The sequence below is a fragment of the Halyomorpha halys genome, unplaced genomic scaffold (assembly GCF_000696795.3).
Source record: "Halyomorpha halys isolate HHAL.00 unplaced genomic scaffold, Hhal_1.1 Scaffold7317.1, whole genome shotgun sequence".
Taxonomy (NCBI): domain Eukaryota; kingdom Metazoa; phylum Arthropoda; class Insecta; order Hemiptera; family Pentatomidae; genus Halyomorpha; species Halyomorpha halys.
Genome location: NW_027104964.1, coordinates 20304 through 38475, shown reverse-complemented (window position 1 = coordinate 38475; position 18172 = coordinate 20304). Strand labels below are relative to the sequence as shown.

Sequence of the window (18172 nt, the reverse complement as noted above, 5' to 3'; positions counted from 1 at the left end):
TTTTTGTACTCTCCTGTGGAAAAATATAATAATGGCAGCAATTACTATATAAATGTATAACGAGAAAGAGAAAGATGATTCCTTTTGTTAACCGAAGGTAAAAAAATATATACACTCTTCCTTGTTTCATATTTATTTTATACCATTATAATGAAAAACAACATTGTGGGGTTATCACCCCATCTTGAGGTCTCTGATTAACATCTATATATATAATAATTATTATATTTTTCTCCTTATTAGTCTAATATAGCTAATACCAACATATTTTTGTCACAATGTAAAATTTCTCTATTCACACTTTTAAATAAGGAGTTACATTTATAATTTTTCCTGAGGAAAACTCTGCGGATTTGTGACAAATACAAATAAAAACAACTTCAGAAACAATAAGAAACAACTTGCTTGATAAAGAGAATAGATAAATTTACAAAAACTCAACAAAAGTAACTAATCAGCAAAGTAAGCATAGAACTGATAAGAAAAGTTACAGTGCAGAGTTTCTCATATCTACCGCCGAAAGTGCTCATAGTCGCCTATCATCTATGCAATTACTCACAGTCTGAGCCAAACCCATTCTAGGAACCTTGTTTGACCATAACCTTCTCAGGTAAGTAAAGTTAATAGTATAGTTGATATGTGAAACAACCAATTTATTGTAAATCAGGACTGAATAAAGCAGTTTTGCTACCTTGACTTTATATTCGAATACAATGGGATTGCACTGAGATTAATAAAGTAATAGCCTATGACATAAGATTGTCGGGATCTTTAGTGCTCAAAGCAATGGTGTAAGTATGGCTTAAGAAGACTGTGGGATCCAAGTTTTGGGGCTCCTGAGCTTCTTAATAAAAAATTGAAGGTGTAGGTGGCAGTGTGCTACACATGATAATGTGATTTTAGTTTTTAATTTTATTACTACTAATATTATTATTTGATATCATATTTTTTTGTTATATTGTTTTAAAAAAAAAATTCTCCAACACCAATTTGGGACTCCTATTGAGCTAAACCTGTCATTTGCAACCAACTATTTATACCCTTGCTATGGAGCATTAGAAAATAAACTTGGGTATGTAAATAAATTGCTATAATAGGCACTTGTCCAAATTGTAATTCTGCATGGTTCTGTGACTACTTACCGAAAGTGAATGCTGCCAAAAATGTTACTATTACTATTAAACTGAGGGTCGGGAATCCCTTTCTCACCTCGATCCAGTTGGATCTTTTGTGATTTACCCCTCTTTCCCACTAGATATCCCATATGAATCCTATGCTTCTTAGGAAGCTCATTAATTCTTTTGGGTCAGTTCTAGTAATATCTTCAGGTTCCATTCTATCCTGTCCCAATTTCTGCAGTCTTTGGAAGGCTAGGGCTTCACATTCACATAGAATATGCTGTGCCTTTTCTTCGTCTTCCACATATAGATGACAGGTGGAATCCTCCACCAACTCAATCTTCTTAAAATGATATTGTAAGGGGCAGTGGCCCGTGAGGAGTTCTGTTTATCGCCTTCAATTCATTTCTAGTAAGGTTAATTATGTCGGAAAAATGTTACTATCATTGCAGAAGAAAGACTAAAGGAGTTTAGGCGAGGAAAACCTATAAGTATTATAAAGGAAGTTGGATGGGTTATTAAGAGAATAAATTCAACAGAGGTTGAGTATTTATTTATTAATATCAGCTATTTACATTTATTCACAGGGAATCACATTAATGTAAGGACGACACTTTGACTATGAAATGACTAAATAAACATCATGCCTAAAAAAACAAAACATTAACTATAGTAAGCTTTTTTTTCTGGAAAATATACATAAAATTTCACTAAGACTACACAGAATAGTTTAATCTATAAATGCTACAAATAATAAATGATTTTTTTTTTTTATTATATCAGTTCATAAACAATTCTTAATTTATACATTGGCTTTGCACTACCAGAGTTTTAACTTAAGGAGGTTTAATTTTCAATGTTTCATTGATATTGTGGATATTATGCCTCTTGGGGTCATATAATTTTAAATAAGTCTAGGACTTCTGCTCCTATTTTATTATTAACATTTACCAATATTAATAATCTTTAAATTCTACAGCAAGCAACTTCATGGTTCATTATATTTTTTAATATTATTTTTTTCTTTAGGAGTCAACTTTTTTTTTTGTATTTATGAACAATAATCTGGAGAAAAGTAGTTCACCTGTGCCAAGTATACATATTATTCAGACTTTATTATCTGTTATTATGCTTTTCTACTTACTGCATAATCAAATAGGGACATCGATAACAGCAAATATGGTTAAATTTAATTCTTTAAAGTTGTTGGTGATGTGTAAAACTAATGAATATGAAAAAAAAAAGTTTTCAACTGCTTTTATTGTAATAGAAAGGAGTTTTTCTTAAGAAAACTATACTCTGAGGAAATCAAGTCGATTAACATTATAAGTTTTCTTGGTTTCCTGAAGAGTAGTTTTATCAGATTCATTAGTCATAAATATTTAGTGCTTATGATATATGTATGTAAGTTTCAAGCTAATATTCTCATCCAGAAAAGAATAGAGAATTCATGAAAAATTCTCAACATAATTATGTGCTTTAAATAAATACTATTGTGCTGAATAATTATATTTAATAACAATATTTTGATAATATGTATGGAATTTTTATCTACAATTGAAACAGTATACAACTCATACATTTACTAAAAATTAGTTAAATTGTATATATTTCTTACATATAAATAACAATTAAAATTCTGAAAGAAGTTAACTGATCTTCAACAATATTTTATACAATAATGGAAGTTTTATTCCTGATCTTCCTTTGTTTTAAGTTTTTTTAGGAAATTGACTAAACCAATTAGTTCATACATCCTAATTTCAGGAATTATTATTTAATCACCATTTGTAATATTTTAGAATATTACAAATCTGGCCTATACATACTATCATGTAACAACTTATTACAAAACCAAGAATTTTTATATTATTACTCAAAATATAAAGTAATTTTGCATATTACAAAGTTTAAAGTGATTTTAACAAAAATTAAACTTTTTTTTTCCTCCTTTTACATTGATATTAGTTTACCACCTTACATAATGAAGCAAACAGTAAATGCTTTTAGATATCAAGCTGAAATTGAATAGATACAATGAGGAGCATTTCATTTTAAAAAAAAAAACAATAAACAAATAAGAAAAATGAATACTATAAATAAAGAGTTCATTGCATGAAGAATTGCTTGAGGTGCAAAATATTCCCATTACAACTAGATATAAAATCAATAAATGCATTCATGGAAGACATCAAAACAAACATTTTAATTAAAGTTTGAAACAGTAGGAATATTTGTATTAGCTCTATTAATTTACATGGCTTTATGTATAAAGCTTAAGCCCTAACAAATCTATATTCATTTGCCTCTACATTGAACACAATGTTGCATCAAGAAATGAAAGCTTTATATATTTTTAGCTACAATAAAATTACATCAGGATTTTTTGACTTGTTTTTGTTTTATTTAACAGTGGTATTGATAGCTCTGTTATAAAGCAAGAACGACCAGTGATAAGATTTCTCATTGTAGGTAAAAAGGAGTATTTTAAAATGAATAGGAAACATTTAAAGTTAGTGTTATAAAGGTCAACATCAATTTCCATGATAGATGCTGAGTTTATTATGTGGAGTTCTTTGTCTTGTGATGAATGATTATTTAAAAATTATCAAATTACATTGTAATGAAATGAGTTATGTATGAAAGTGGTATTTTATTGCCTTCATCGGTATAAAATATTTAAGGTTTAAAACATGCAGAAAATGTTTAAATTAGCTAGTAAGTTCTGTAAAAATGTTTAAAAAAATTAATTTGTTAAATTATTCAGTATACTTTATTTATGTTTCCAATACAGTTTACTTCTCTGTTATTCTGTAAGAAACTAACATTAGCTTTGTAGTGAAAAGAATGACGAGTAGTGTAGTGAAGAAACTGACATTACCTCCAACATTTTTAATTCTCATGAATTTTATATCATAAATGAATATATTATTTCTATAATGTTTTCTCCCAGAATATTAAAGTTGATTTTGAATAAAAGTTTTATCCTGCTGAATAATATGTAACTAGGTTTTTAATTTATTAAAGAAATATTTATCATGCATTTATTTTGACTTTACTATGTTTTAAAACATAAATGAGACGAGCCGAACTTATCCAAAAATTTATTAATCCTGAAGAGTGTGATTAACTTACTAATTTGATACTATTATTATTATTTATTAAAAGCTAAACTTCCTTGGAAGTTATATAAGGAAACTTTACACTTGATAATTGTGTAATCTTCTAAACAACCCAATTTAATAGATAGATTAGTTCAAGTAATCAACTAGGTAATGCATAAGTTAGTGATTATATTTTTCAGATCAGTTTAGATATTGGTCTCATGCAAATAGTAGGAATAACTAATAAAATGTTCTCCAACAGTGAAAACTGTCATTAGAAAAAAAGATTTTTTATTTAAAAGAGTCACATTAGTTATTTTAGATAAAAAAAACATTGTTCAAAAGATGTTTTATAACAGATTAATAAAATAATTTTTTTTTTCAAATTTATGTCAGGTTGATGCAATAGTGTGTATATTTCTTTGTTTGGACATTTTAACTAATAATTGTGAAGGTACAGAAAAAATTATGAGGACATAGAATGTGAGAGCGAGATAAATTTTAGGAACATTGATTACTTTGCAAATAGTTCATGCTTCAGTTTTGATGATCGAGCATTGGTTGTTCTCTTGATATTAAATTAGTTTTTCAGTTTTAGATGTGTTTATACAACTCCATATGTGTTATAAACACTGATTTGGAACTAAACAATGGTTTTCATGTTTTATCTCCAGTTTTAGCTGACAATAGAAGTGAACTAATAGGTTTTTGCAAAAGCAAACAGTGCATTAATATATTTACACTGTATTGTGTGTGAGGTAGAGAAAAACATGCGTATTTAGAAAAGAGTTGAAGATAAAAAATAAACACCAAATCCAAAAGAGCAACATTATTATTTCAAGAACTGCTTAAACTTTTTTAAATTAAAAAATACAACAATTTATTTATTTTATGGCTTGGTTTAGAGTTGATTGCAAAAGAAAAGATACTAAATTCTGAGAAAAAAAAATTATAGTCACTGAAATCTGAACTGTTGCTCTTTATCTTAATAGGAATTGAATATTTTTTCAGGGGTGTATAAGTTTTAAAGAACAATTGGAAGACTATGAAAGTTTCTTATTCATAAATAACTTTTTTGAAACTACTAAGAGACAAACATTACTAAATACTTTTTAAAAATTAACTTAAAATCTCAAATCTCAAAAGGTTATTTTCTTTTAGTTATATAAACATGACCTCTAGATCTTTGATACTCTCCCTTCTTTGATTATTTTATTAACATGTACAGGAAAAAATTCATATCTTATAATCTGACACTTAGTTCCAATATCTGTAATTAAAAAATAAAATAAACTAAACTAAAGTATCGTTGGTTTATTAAGAAACAGACTATGTCTGATAATTGGGATTATCCAATCCACGTGGTATCCTGACATCTAAATTCTTGTGCCTGACAGGAGTATGTGGTAAGAGCAGGTGGTTAGGTCGGCAGCCGAGAATATGGAGCCTCGAATCCACTTGAAACTTAGGATTTTCGAGAATACCAGGATCGATCATAGTGTCAAGAGGATTCTCCAACTTAGCTTCCTCCCGTGAATAGTTCTCTTCAATCCAACTGCCTGATGGTGGCCCATTTCTATCAACAAAAGCACCTGAGTAGATTACCAATGGGCCTGGTGGGGAATCAGACATTCTTTGGTGCCTCGGTAATGTTGAAAATAGTTTTTCTCTTTTCCAAGGCCATTTGACCTTAAGGGATATTATATATAATCGGAAAAGTGCTATTACTAAAGTCAGCAACAAAATAAGACAAGCTCCTCCTACTACAGTATATATTATCTTTTCTATATCTACTTCTGTGTGTCTGTCTGTAACTATAACTGTTTCAGAGGAAGCCTCATCTAAAGAAACAGGCTGCTGTGATCGTAAACTCAGAAATCTTACAACGTGATATTCTTCACCTGATAATTCAAGAAGGGTTGCATTAGTTTCAGCTAGTTTATGTAATGGTGCTTCTTCTTCACCAAAAAGTCTTTCATTCAAATCAAATTCATCATCTAGGTTTCCCATTCCAGAGGGCACAACACTTACATTTACCATTAATCTAGGAGGAGCGAGAACTACTTTATTGACTTTCACTTCATCATATTCTAAAGAAAGCCTTGCAGCTAAGTTAAGTTTCAAATATTTGGCAAAGTCTTTTTGACGGAGTTTAACAATAGTGGAGTTGCCTGCTAATAATAAAAGAAACCATCTACTGGGCGAATCAGAACTTTCACGCTCTACTTCCATGTCAAAAGTATCATTGGCTTGGAAAACAATATTCTCAAGAAGCTTTTCTTGCTCTTCACTTTCTCTATCCCACTTCTTAAAGGGAGTATCATAGTTGTCATCCACTGTTGGCAAAAGTGCATCATTTCGATTAATTTCATCATCTTGCTCACTATCAAAACCTTCTTTATAGTCGGTTTGTAGCTTGTCATTTTGTTTCCTATAGCTACTAAGTATTTTATCCATATCATCATCAGACATTTCTCGTTTATCAGCAGCATCGTCCCCAGGAAAAAGATTGTGCATATCGTCGACATCATATCTATAAAACTGTTCTTCATAAACTTTTTCAGTAGTTGTTGCTTCAGGTGTTGAGCCATCTGCAGTTGAACTTTCCATTGCAATAGGGACTGTTTTAGAGTTTGTCGTAATTGAATCAACTTCAGTAGGTTCTGTACCGTTGTTTATTATTTCTGTTCCATTTTCTGACCATGGCCCAGCTGTTGTTGTTCCTCGACCATTGGTTCCCACAGCCTCTGTCCCTCCTGTTGTCGCAGCTTTGGTCCAGTGGGTTGGTTCATCATGGTTGAGTTGTGAATAGTCAGTCACTGAAACAAAGCAAACAGATTATATTAGTTACATACAGGGTAAATATTTTCCTGAAATATAATATAAAAATTTTAATATTTTTTATGATAGTTATATCAATAATTTAATTGAAAGTGTCAAAAAGTTGTCAAATAAATAGTTTGAGTTTGTAAACAAGATTATTTCCTGAGATAATTTATGATTATTTTCTATTGGGAGAGACATTTAGGGCAAACATAAATTTTATGGAGCTATCTATGAACTAATATCGATTTTTGTTAATAGAAATACTTATTTAAGAAAAAAATAGTAATTATAATCAAACAGTAATTTAACACTAGTATAGTTTGATAACATTAAAATATAAATATATTTAAGCTACAGATATTATAGATATGTTGATTATAGATATGTTTTATAACTTTAATTTTATAAATAAATTGAGCTTGAGTGACCATTGGTTGCCTCTTGGAAGCCTAAGAAATGTTTGTAATGCAATAGACATAATAAATGTAATTAAGGTTGAATTAGGAGGCCCCTTACCTCCAGATATTTTATAGCAGAATTCATATGGAACTGACACATCAAAACAACAAGATAAGTATTTCACTGTATACCTTTAAGTACCATTGGTAGACAAAGGTATTATTCAATTTGAATTATGTAACCATATGTAATGCAACCTATCAATTTAATGTTTTTCGGTTTTAGAGGGAATGGAAAAAAAAAAGAAGATTGAATTGGTAATAGTTATAATGTAGATAGCTCAGAAATAATATTTTAGTGTCAACGAAAGTTAACAGAAAAAAAAAATAGGAGTAACTTTTGTCTCTATTAATATATTGAATTACTAAGTCAAACAACTATAATTATAATTAGATATTCGTCAATCTTCTGCATTGATACTGAATTCGTAAACTAAAATTTGTCCATGTCATAAAGAAATTATTAATTGATGATAAATTTATGTAGTATTATATACATTAAATAAAACAGCAGTATCACAGTTTATTTAGGTAGATATAAAATTCATTTTCTTTTAGTTCAGGGTAGACACCAATGAAATGGTAGTCTTCTTTCCCCTTCTGTAGCTATTTGGTTATAATTAACTTTTATATTATAACATTGTTAACTAACTAAAAAAAATCTGGCATGAAGTATACATCAGATAATTTTTCACTTCCCACCCTAATTTGACTTGAAATTATATCTAATTTGACAATTTTTTTACTATCCACAATTAAAAACTTCCTCTTAGTATATTTATATTAATCAGTTAAGAAAAAAAAACTTTGTCACTACGTTTTTGTGTTTCCAATGTTGTTATGATAATAGCTAAAATGGTATGATTAGCATCATAACAACCATAGGAAAAAAAGGCATTTATTTTCTCCTTTAATTAATTATCAAATTTTTCTTTCTTTGTATAAATATAACATTGTTTATTACATCAAACAATAAGAGTTGGTTAATTATTTCCAATCAATCAAATTTAAGGTACTTTAGAGGAAGTTTTTTTGAAATTTGCCATTTAAGTCCATCTGTTTCAGTGAGGACAAGACCACTTAATTGTAAATTGATATGATGGGTTTATCAAAAAATTATTAGAACTGTTTTGGAGAAAATGGTAAAATTGTGTAAAATAAATTATATAAAGTGACACTTCTAGTAAGTCAATTGTATCGGAAAAGTAGCTATAATATAATATAATATAACCTACCTTACATACTTAATTTGAGTTTCATACTTTTTTTCATTTTTGAACAAGGCTGTTCAATACACTCAGACTATTACGTGATTCTTGGTCATTTCGACTCAAGGACCTTAAAATGTTTATTTTTATTTAAAACTCGAATTCAAAATTTTTTATGATCACAATATTTTCTCTTCTATTTATATCAAAGATAAGAGAATGTAAAAAATCAGTAATGATAGCATTAAAAATAATTTATGGGGTGTTTTAAAATAAATAAGGATAAACTAATTAATTTATAAAGAAAAAATCTAATTTAATAATAAGAAAGAGGGAAATATAGGGCATAAGATATAAAATAAATCAAAATATTGCTGGATTGGAAAAATAATTAAATACTTTACTTACTGCCATAATACTCACTTGGCAAAGCAGAAGGACCTGTGAGGCCCCCGAGGACTAATGACAGAATTGGAAGCAGCTCAAACAGCTTCATTTCTATTCAGTCTTTATTCATCTGAAACAATAACCATTCATTTAGCAGTTGAAAAAAAATCATTCCTTTTATTTATTACAAGCAACTAATAGTTATTAATTAATTAATCATTGTTTGATGTGCAAATATTTGGGCTTCTATCAAAGTTACAACTTTTATTCAAAGTCAGGATTCTAAATAATTACATTAATGCATTTTTAGTTTAATAACTAAATATTTCTATCCTACAAATAAGCCAATTGGCTTCATATGCTTAATTCATTCATATAATAATTCATATCAAATTTATGGAAACACTGAAGTAGTGAAATAAGAATAGAAATAATCTATTTCACTACCATTAACCTAAGGTTCATATATCAATAGCTTACTTCACAGTGGTGCTAAAAACATTTCTACTGACTATATGAAACATACAGTTAAAGGTTCTCTCTTTTAAGAAAATTACTACTTCTCGATTAATTTTCCCAAAAAAGAAAACCTTTAATTGTATTTTTCATAAAGGTAGTGGAAGTATATTTAGCACTGGTTTAAAGTAAGCCAGTGATATTTGGATTGAAATGGGAAAGGAATATGGAGGGTTATTAATATGATCTCTCAGAAATCCTCGATACTTTGTGTTTATTCATATTCTCAGTGTAATAAATATGAGAAGATAATTAGGAATGACATATAAGCTAGGAAAGAGAAGCTAGGATAAACAAGGTACCAGTCTTTTGATGTTATTACAATGCTCCAGAAATTGTTAAGAAAAAGATTACACCAGTGGAAGGCACCAGACTCCTGATCCGGATGGTAAGAAGCTTGAAAGAAACTCAAAACTTGTGTATGTAAGGAAAGGAAGGTTAAAGAATTTTGAAATAACAGATCCAAAAATTCTTTTTGACCTAGTATAGATCCTGGAAGAGTCCCAAAAGGAACCTAATACCTTATCTCAACAGAGGGATATTATGTTAATCCTAAAATAAGGTATCAGATAAGGGTTTACCATCTGATTATGAGCTAAGTGTTAAGCAAGAATATAATAATATATTTTATAATTAAGATAATATCATTATATTATGTTATATTATATTATATTATACATTTATAACAGTAACAGGAGACAAGGTAAATAAATGAAGGCTTAGCTAGATTTATTTATACAGGATAAACCCAGTTACATATACAAATAGGACACATATAACAAACAAATTGACATTTCAAGTGCACACATTGAATATAATGAATAGCACATAATATTATTTTATATTAAACAGAGTTATTATAAGAAATAATTAATAAAATGGAAAATCGAATAGAGGTATTATCTAGATGAAATAAAAACAACAACAAAAATAAAAGTCTTAGTTTATTATAAATATAGCTCATTGAAACAAAAAAAAGTAATCTTACTTAAATTATATGAAATATGCTGTAAAATACCAATAGAAAGGATGAATAAAGAACCAGATAGAAAACACTCAGAAGACAGACCACAAGAATTGTGAAGGCCAAGAAAGAAATTGAAAGAAAAAGAAAAAAAGTACTGAGCCTTTTGGGAACCACAATTTATTTTTTTGAAATTATATGTAAATGTAATAGATTGGCCTTCCTTCTTTAAATTTAATATGAATGTGCTTTGTTTTTAGATAATATAATTTATTATGACAATGCTTTGTGAATACATATATATTATCAACCATTTGGAAAGATTAACGTAAATGAAAACATATGTGTGTTATAAGAAGTAAAACCCACCTAAAAAACCAACCTGTTCCTGTTCTTAGAGCCAAACTATAAAGAATATTGATATTCAATTTACCCAAAGAGATAAATAAAGTTATTTTATTCCCCACAGAATTCCAATAAATTTTCCTTAAAAAGAATCTGCCATAATGGTACTATTTCAGGGAAAAGAGCAATAACGGTGGAATGGCGTGCTATAAAGCCAAGCCAGAAGTTTATGTACTTGACTTACCAGCATAAAATACTGCTATTAAATAGCGATTTCCTTTTAATACAGAAAATATCTTCTAGATGTTGCCTTGGTGCAGTATAGTCCATATTCTATTTTTTGAGAAACTAATCTAGATTAAAATGAAGAACATTTTTTTTTTTGGTCATAATTGTTAACCAGAAGGGAGGTGAGTAAGATCGAACTAAAGTCATGCAGATAATAATAATTTCTATTTGTAATTTATTCTACTCTAATCGGTCTAAGACTGTAGATTAAACCTAACGTTACTATTAATTTCTTACAAGAAAATTGTAGATAATATTTTTAATAATTAATAATAATAAATAAATAGATAATATTTAAATAATAAAATTTGTTTATACTTACCTACTTAATACATGTTCATACCTTAGCCTAGTACTTATGTATTCATCATAAATTATATAAAAATGTGCTAGTTTGAATTAAAAAACATTAATATTATTGCTATTTGTGAAGTACTATGATGGTCTAATGAACTATAAAAATATAGTTTTAACCTTTTCTCTTACTATGTTTATTCTTCTTCAATGGTTCACCACTCAGGCCATCAGGGAACCTTAAAATTTACAATAAAAGTGTGATAACAAATAAGTTAATAATTAAATAGTTAAACTGAATGAAATAAGAGTAGAAATATTTATGAATTGACTTGAGCATAATAGCCAGCAATAACATTTTAAAACTTGGATACATCAATTTTAAAAGTCTCCTTGATAATGAATGACCTGAGAACTAAACAATTGAAGATGAATAAAGGTAGTGAGAGAGAAGGATCAAAAGAAATTTGTTTTTGAATCCAAGAATTAATGTATATATAATTAATTCATAAACTATTGATGTGTATTTGTTAAATATAAACATATTTTGTTTTTTATTGTAGTGTATAAATTTTTTAAAAAAATTTATAACTAAAATTAAATATTCAATATTGTGTCACTTTTTCTATCTTTTTGATTTTGGATTGTATTTATGTTTGTACTGATATTTCATCCACTTCTTGAGAGATGTTCTGTCTGATCAATGTATGCATATATATTTATTCTAAAGTTTTTTTTTTTCTCCAGAAGTGATTTATGCTTCTTTGTATACTAACGTTATTCTTAAGGAGGTTCATCTGAAAATAAAGTTTTTTTTTCATTCTAAATTAACTCATACTGTTGCAATACCATTTTTTTTTATCTTATATTATTATGTATAATATTTATTATTATATAAATATCTGCAATATATATACTTATATAATATATAATGAGATGTATTTTACATTTTGGTAAAAAATAAACTAAAAAAAAATGTTTTAAAATAAAATACAAATTGCTATTGATGATTTTACAACAATTTATGTTTAGTCAGCTCATGTTTATATCTATAGGTAATTAATTATATTTGTGTGATTTCCTATTTCAGTTATTAAAGGGTTAGATCAAGAATGAACAAAAAATATGAGTCAATTTATATTTGTATTTATTTATGGTGTTTGTATTTAATTCTGAATGTATCTTAGTTATTCATGTGTAATATGAATCGTTGCTAGTAATTATAAGGCATTTATTTTAGAATACTAGTAGTTTTTAGTTAAGAAGTTACTAGTAGCTAGAAGTTGGTTAAGCTAGTGAAGATCCATATGGGCAGTCATAAATTATGCATAACAACTAATATCTTCTTAAAAAACATTGCAAAACAGGATTGGGAAAACATTAGTGAAAGCCTGTTGAGATCATCCTAATATGCACTTTATCCCTCTGGAGGAAAACATGAGAACTGATGGGGTACTATGTAAGATGCTACAATATCTTTCCTCTAAGTTCCAATTGTAGATCCAATCCTGTGGAATGAAATCTCTTTGATTTCTATGGTATATTATGCGGAGAGAGGGAAAAGAGAAGGAGGAGGAAGAAGATCCAGAAGGGAGCTCAATGGGAGGGTCTAATGAAAAAAAGTCCTTTGTCAGCTTGCCAAGGTCGAGGTAATTGGCATACTGAAGGATTGAAGCCTTCTCATAATGAAGACCTCTGGAATATTTATTTGTTATACAACTACAAGAAGAAAATTTTATAATTCATGGATTCGATTAAAATTGATTAGTCATAAATGAGTTTTAATCTACACCAAAAATCTACATTTAGAAGAATGGTCTAATGAAATTGAATTATTTAGGACTGAATATTTTTTTATTGAATGGTTTTGATAATCAGATTATATAACTATCTACATATTTACAATGATCCACTGCTCATTGTAAACATGTTTCAACCTTCTGGAGTTGGTTACAGTTTTCTTCTATGGTTCCCAGTTCTGGTGACCTTCCAGGAGCTGGTCTTTTCCTAGTAGGGTTGATGTGGGCTGGATGTACTGCAACTTTCCACCAGTACACAAAATCATTGTAAAATGGGTAATTTCCCTCGACATCTAATTGAGGAAAATTATTCTCTTTGAAGACTAGTTTCTCCGAAGAAGGTGGTCAATGTCCTACCGAAGGCTAAGTGCAGGTAGTAGGAAAGCCCCCATGTTCTGTGAGGAATTGAGGGAGCCAGTTGTCAGGAGGAGCTACTTCCAGATTACTATCTTTGGGCCCTGGGAAAGCACTTTATCAAGGTACATTCCTTAAAAAAAAAGTTTAAACCAAAAGTAATAGCTGTCACATGTTCGACGGCGCCGTGCTTGGTTTTCTAGGAAAGGAGGCCGTTTGTAGGCGAGGAAGTTGAGGCGTCACCTAAACAACTTCCAGTCTGTATCGGCACCGGTTCGAAACCGACTAGGGAGGAGGGTTGACTTTTATTTCGTGGTGGCTCCACTGAATGAAAACTTGACCTTCCCAAATCTAGTAAGAACAGAGTGGTTACCTGTAAGATAACCTCCCTCCCTCCTGTATTTCAAAAATGACCAGCATATTAAAGATTTTCTGGAAAACACGACGTTTGTTATCATGCTTTTGTAGATATTTGGGAATTGTGACTAGTGGCAAGCATGTACACCTCGACATTAATCCCAAATTTTACTTATTCTCATAAAAAAATCGTATTATTTTTAATGAATCAAAAATATGAATGCCGTAAAAATTCAAGAATTAAAAATACACGTAGTAATAGATTAATAAAAAAAAACACTGATGTTACTTATTGTATTTATTTCTGAGTGAAAAGAATGGATGTTTTTATTATTTGTCTAAACTAGAATAAAGATAAAAAAAAATAAAAAATTCATATAAGGTAGCACAGATCAATGTTATTGCTTCTAATATTATTTTTAAATTAGAAAATGAAACCCAAAATTCCAGTTCATTCAATAAAAATGAATTGCCTTCATAAAACTTTAAACCAAAATGGCTTCTTCACATGTACTGCTGAGGGATCAGCCAGAGGTAGGCCAATAAATAAATCAAGCAATCGATGGTTCTCTCTCTCTCACATCATCTTCCCTCTCGTGAGTGTTATTTATTCAAGCCACGTCTCATTAATAACGGAAGCCACTAATAGTATCTTTCCAAGATGTACAAATCGAAGGAATATACGTGGCAGATAGAAGACATGATAGAGGTATTCATGATATTGTGTTAAATGTAAAATGTTTTACCATAATGAGAAAATGACAAAGTCTGGAATTCACTTGAAACACAATTGCGTTCTTCCCCTCAAAGATCTTATCGTACAAAAAAAAAAAAAAAAACTGATTGAAAAATAAAATAATATTGTCGCTTGTCCCTTTCAATAATTCAAATATGAGGCCAAAACCTTTCTGAGTCATTCAGAACATCACACACTAAAATGTTTCTGACTAAATTTTTAGAGTTAAGAAAAAAACAATCTTAGGTTTCATCAAATTAACATATTTTCAGTTGTGAGTGAAAAAATTGTTTAATAGGATGTTTGTGATGATTATTTCTAAGATATTTGTTTAAGACCTAAAAAATAGATTTGACAGTCACTTGTTAAAGGCTAGAAAATATTTCTAAGTGAGTTGATGGATTTTTTTTTGTTAATTATTTCTTTTACAAAATACTTGTTATTAATGAAAAAATAAAATAAAATAAAGAAGTCGCCTACTCTAACCTTTGGACTATATATGAGCTGCTGAGAGCGAGATATTAATTACACAAAGTCTTTCTGCTCCCTTTACATTTTATTTTCATAAACCATTAATTAATTTCAAATCCTTTATAATATAGAGATATGTTTGTAATTGACAAGGTTTAAATGTAAAAACAGTTGTTCTCGATCAACAACTTCATAGAAGTTTTATCTCAAAATTCCAGTTTTGACTTACACCACTTTTGCTCATATAATGTACTTTTTTTTAGAAACAATAAAAATTTTCGAAAATTCAAGCGCATAGTTAGTAACAGAAGGTACATACAAAATCAAGTTAAAGAGCATAATTTAAATATACCTTGTGATACAGCGTCTACGAGTCATTTAGGCAGCCTAAATTAAATAAAAATTTAAGAGAGTTAAATTTTTTTTAAAAATATTTATTTATTGCTATTTACAAATGTACATTATAATACATTTAGTAAATCTGATCTAAGCTAAATTGGAGTGTTACAGGCGTGTAGAGAAACTACCCATTGGTAGCACTCTAATGACATTAGCTGTCTCGAGGCCATCTTCTTAGAGTTAAATTTAAAATTAAAAGACCAGTGTTTTCAGTTGGGGTCCCTAGTCATGAGTCATGACATAGTGTATATTGCAACTCGGACAAGATTTTCCATTATTAAATTTTATAAATAAAATAGGAAATGTAAATTTTTATATAATAGACTTTTTTGGCAACAATGGTATACTGGTAATGGTGGGGGAAAAAGTCCGGCAAGTGGGTCTATTATTCTTTTTGCCATCTCCAAGACAATCCAATGGAATGGCTCTTTAATATATCTTATTCCTCTATATCGAACCTTTTCGACTTTCTAATGAAATTCAAAAGGGACTCCCAATCTATAGAGGAAGCCTCATTTCCTTTAATTCTATCAGAGCCTAATAGCCTGTATCTTAATGACGCATACCTAACACAATCTGCAATGTAATGTAAGGCAGTCTCTGGGACCGGTCCGTATAAGCAGCAGGATTCATCGTGGACTACTCCACATATCTTAAGATGTATTTTAAGTCTGTAATGAGCTGTAAGAACTCCTATTAATAATCGGAGTTCGTTTCTGTTAAGGCCTAGGAGCCACTTAGTTTTAGAAGTAGAGGGCTTAATTATTAAAATCTTGGCCTGTCAGCCCTATGCCTATCTTTCATGTCAAAACTACTTTCTTCTGATGCCTTTTAGAGAGGCCTAGGAATGGTTCTGTTTCTAGCAAGCTGATCAGTTTTTTCATTACCTATGATTCTCTTGTGTCTTGGTAAAGCCGAAGCTTCTTTAACCACGCTAATGATTCTAAGGTTTTCTTACACTCTCTTACCAATTTAGAGACGACTCTTGGTGATTCCAAGGCTTGAAGGGCAGACAGACTATCTGAAAAAATGGTGATGCCAGTCCTTTCACAGCTAGTGACTTCAGAGCATAAAGCTGCTGACAAGATGGCAAACACTTCTGCCTGAAAGACAGTCGAGTGTTTGCCTAGTGGGAAGCTTAGTTCTATGCCTAATTCTTCTATGTAAACCCCTGCCCCCGCTAGTCCTGTCGAATCCATTCTCGATCCATCAGTGAAACAAGGCAGATAATTTCCTGGGGTTTCCACTAAACCCTGTACCCAATCCTCTAACTTTGGGTGTAGGTAACTAATCTTGGTGTCTAGAGCGGGTATTTTATCTATAAGTGGTGAGCAGTATTGTAGTATTGGTAACTCGCTTTCCACCACCTTTAAAAAAAACAATGGTAGTGTTGGGGTTTAAGAAGTGCAACCCTTAGCTTAGCTTTACCATAACATTTCACCACAAGTTCCTATTTTTCATTAGTTATAAATATCAATTCGGAAATTAAGGCAATAAGGACTAATGAAAATTAAAGGAATAATGATCCCGAAGTGGTTGATGCCTTAAAATAATAATAATAATAGTAATAATAAAAAACCTCAGTGATTTCAAAACATTACTATTATTACTTTATCTAAAATTTAACTCTATGAAGCACCAACACATCAAAAAGGAAACAAAAAAAAAAGGGAAACAGCCCCTACTTTAATGGAATATACTGAATTGATTTAATAACAGCTAACTCTGCGCTCTATCAAAATTACCAGAGAAAAGTGTCCGAAATGTCTAAAGTTCTGAGTATGCCACTTGCCTAGTTTCTTCTACAATCAATAACTGTTTTAAAAACTGTTATGCTCTTGATCCAAAAAAACTCACTTGCACCGACTTACTTTAACTCATATGTAAAGTAAATATTAATATGCAATACTCCTCATATTACTGATATGATTTTTAATATATTAATAATTAATTTTATTAGACCAATTTAAGTTAAAAACTTTCTCTAGGTACGTGACTTATTTAAAGTCCACAGACGGTCATTCAGTTTTCAATAATAGACATAAAGTCAATTATTTTGTTTTGTTGTATCGAGGTGATTTCTAAGCACTTTATGTGTTTTATTTATAAATATAATATTTCCTAGAAAACATCCCTTTTGAACCATTACTCCTTTTGAACCTTGGATGACTGGATGTTTTGAGGGGGGACGTGTTCAAGAATAATATGATCACTGAACCTTATTAACCTTTATTTTTATTAATATCTCCGTAATCCTCCGAAATGAATGTATTAAATATTAAACAACATGAAGATGAGTCGAGGAATTAGTGATATAATGGAGCTTGGGTATTAAACCCCAAGCGCTAGTGTGACAGGGGAAGAGGAAACCACTAATGAACCAGAAGGCCACCATGAGATACAATATTCATTGCAGCTGCGGAACGTATTAACACTGCATCTCATTATCCAGTATCGATCTTACCGCCTCATCATCTCCTTCATATTAACAGCTCACCCCACCTTCAATGGGATTGGTTAGCTCGCTTTGGTTCATCAAACTGTAATG

General features: G+C 29.8%; 1 protein-coding gene across 1 annotated transcript; it reads right to left on the bottom strand.

Annotated features, from left to right (window-relative positions):
• Positions 1 to 1649: 1649 nt before the first annotated feature.
• LOC106692020 (uncharacterized) lies at positions 1650 to 9251 on the bottom strand. Its single transcript, XM_014437928.3, has 2 exons — positions 9138 to 9251; positions 1650 to 7041 (listed from the first exon to the last, which is right to left on the bottom strand). Exons 1-2 carry the CDS (start codon positions 9208 to 9210, stop codon positions 5552 to 5554), a joined length of 1563 nt encoding a protein of 520 aa, XP_014293414.1. The 5' UTR covers positions 9211 to 9251; the 3' UTR covers positions 1650 to 5551.
• Between the last annotated feature and the right edge of the window lie 8921 nt (positions 9252 to 18172).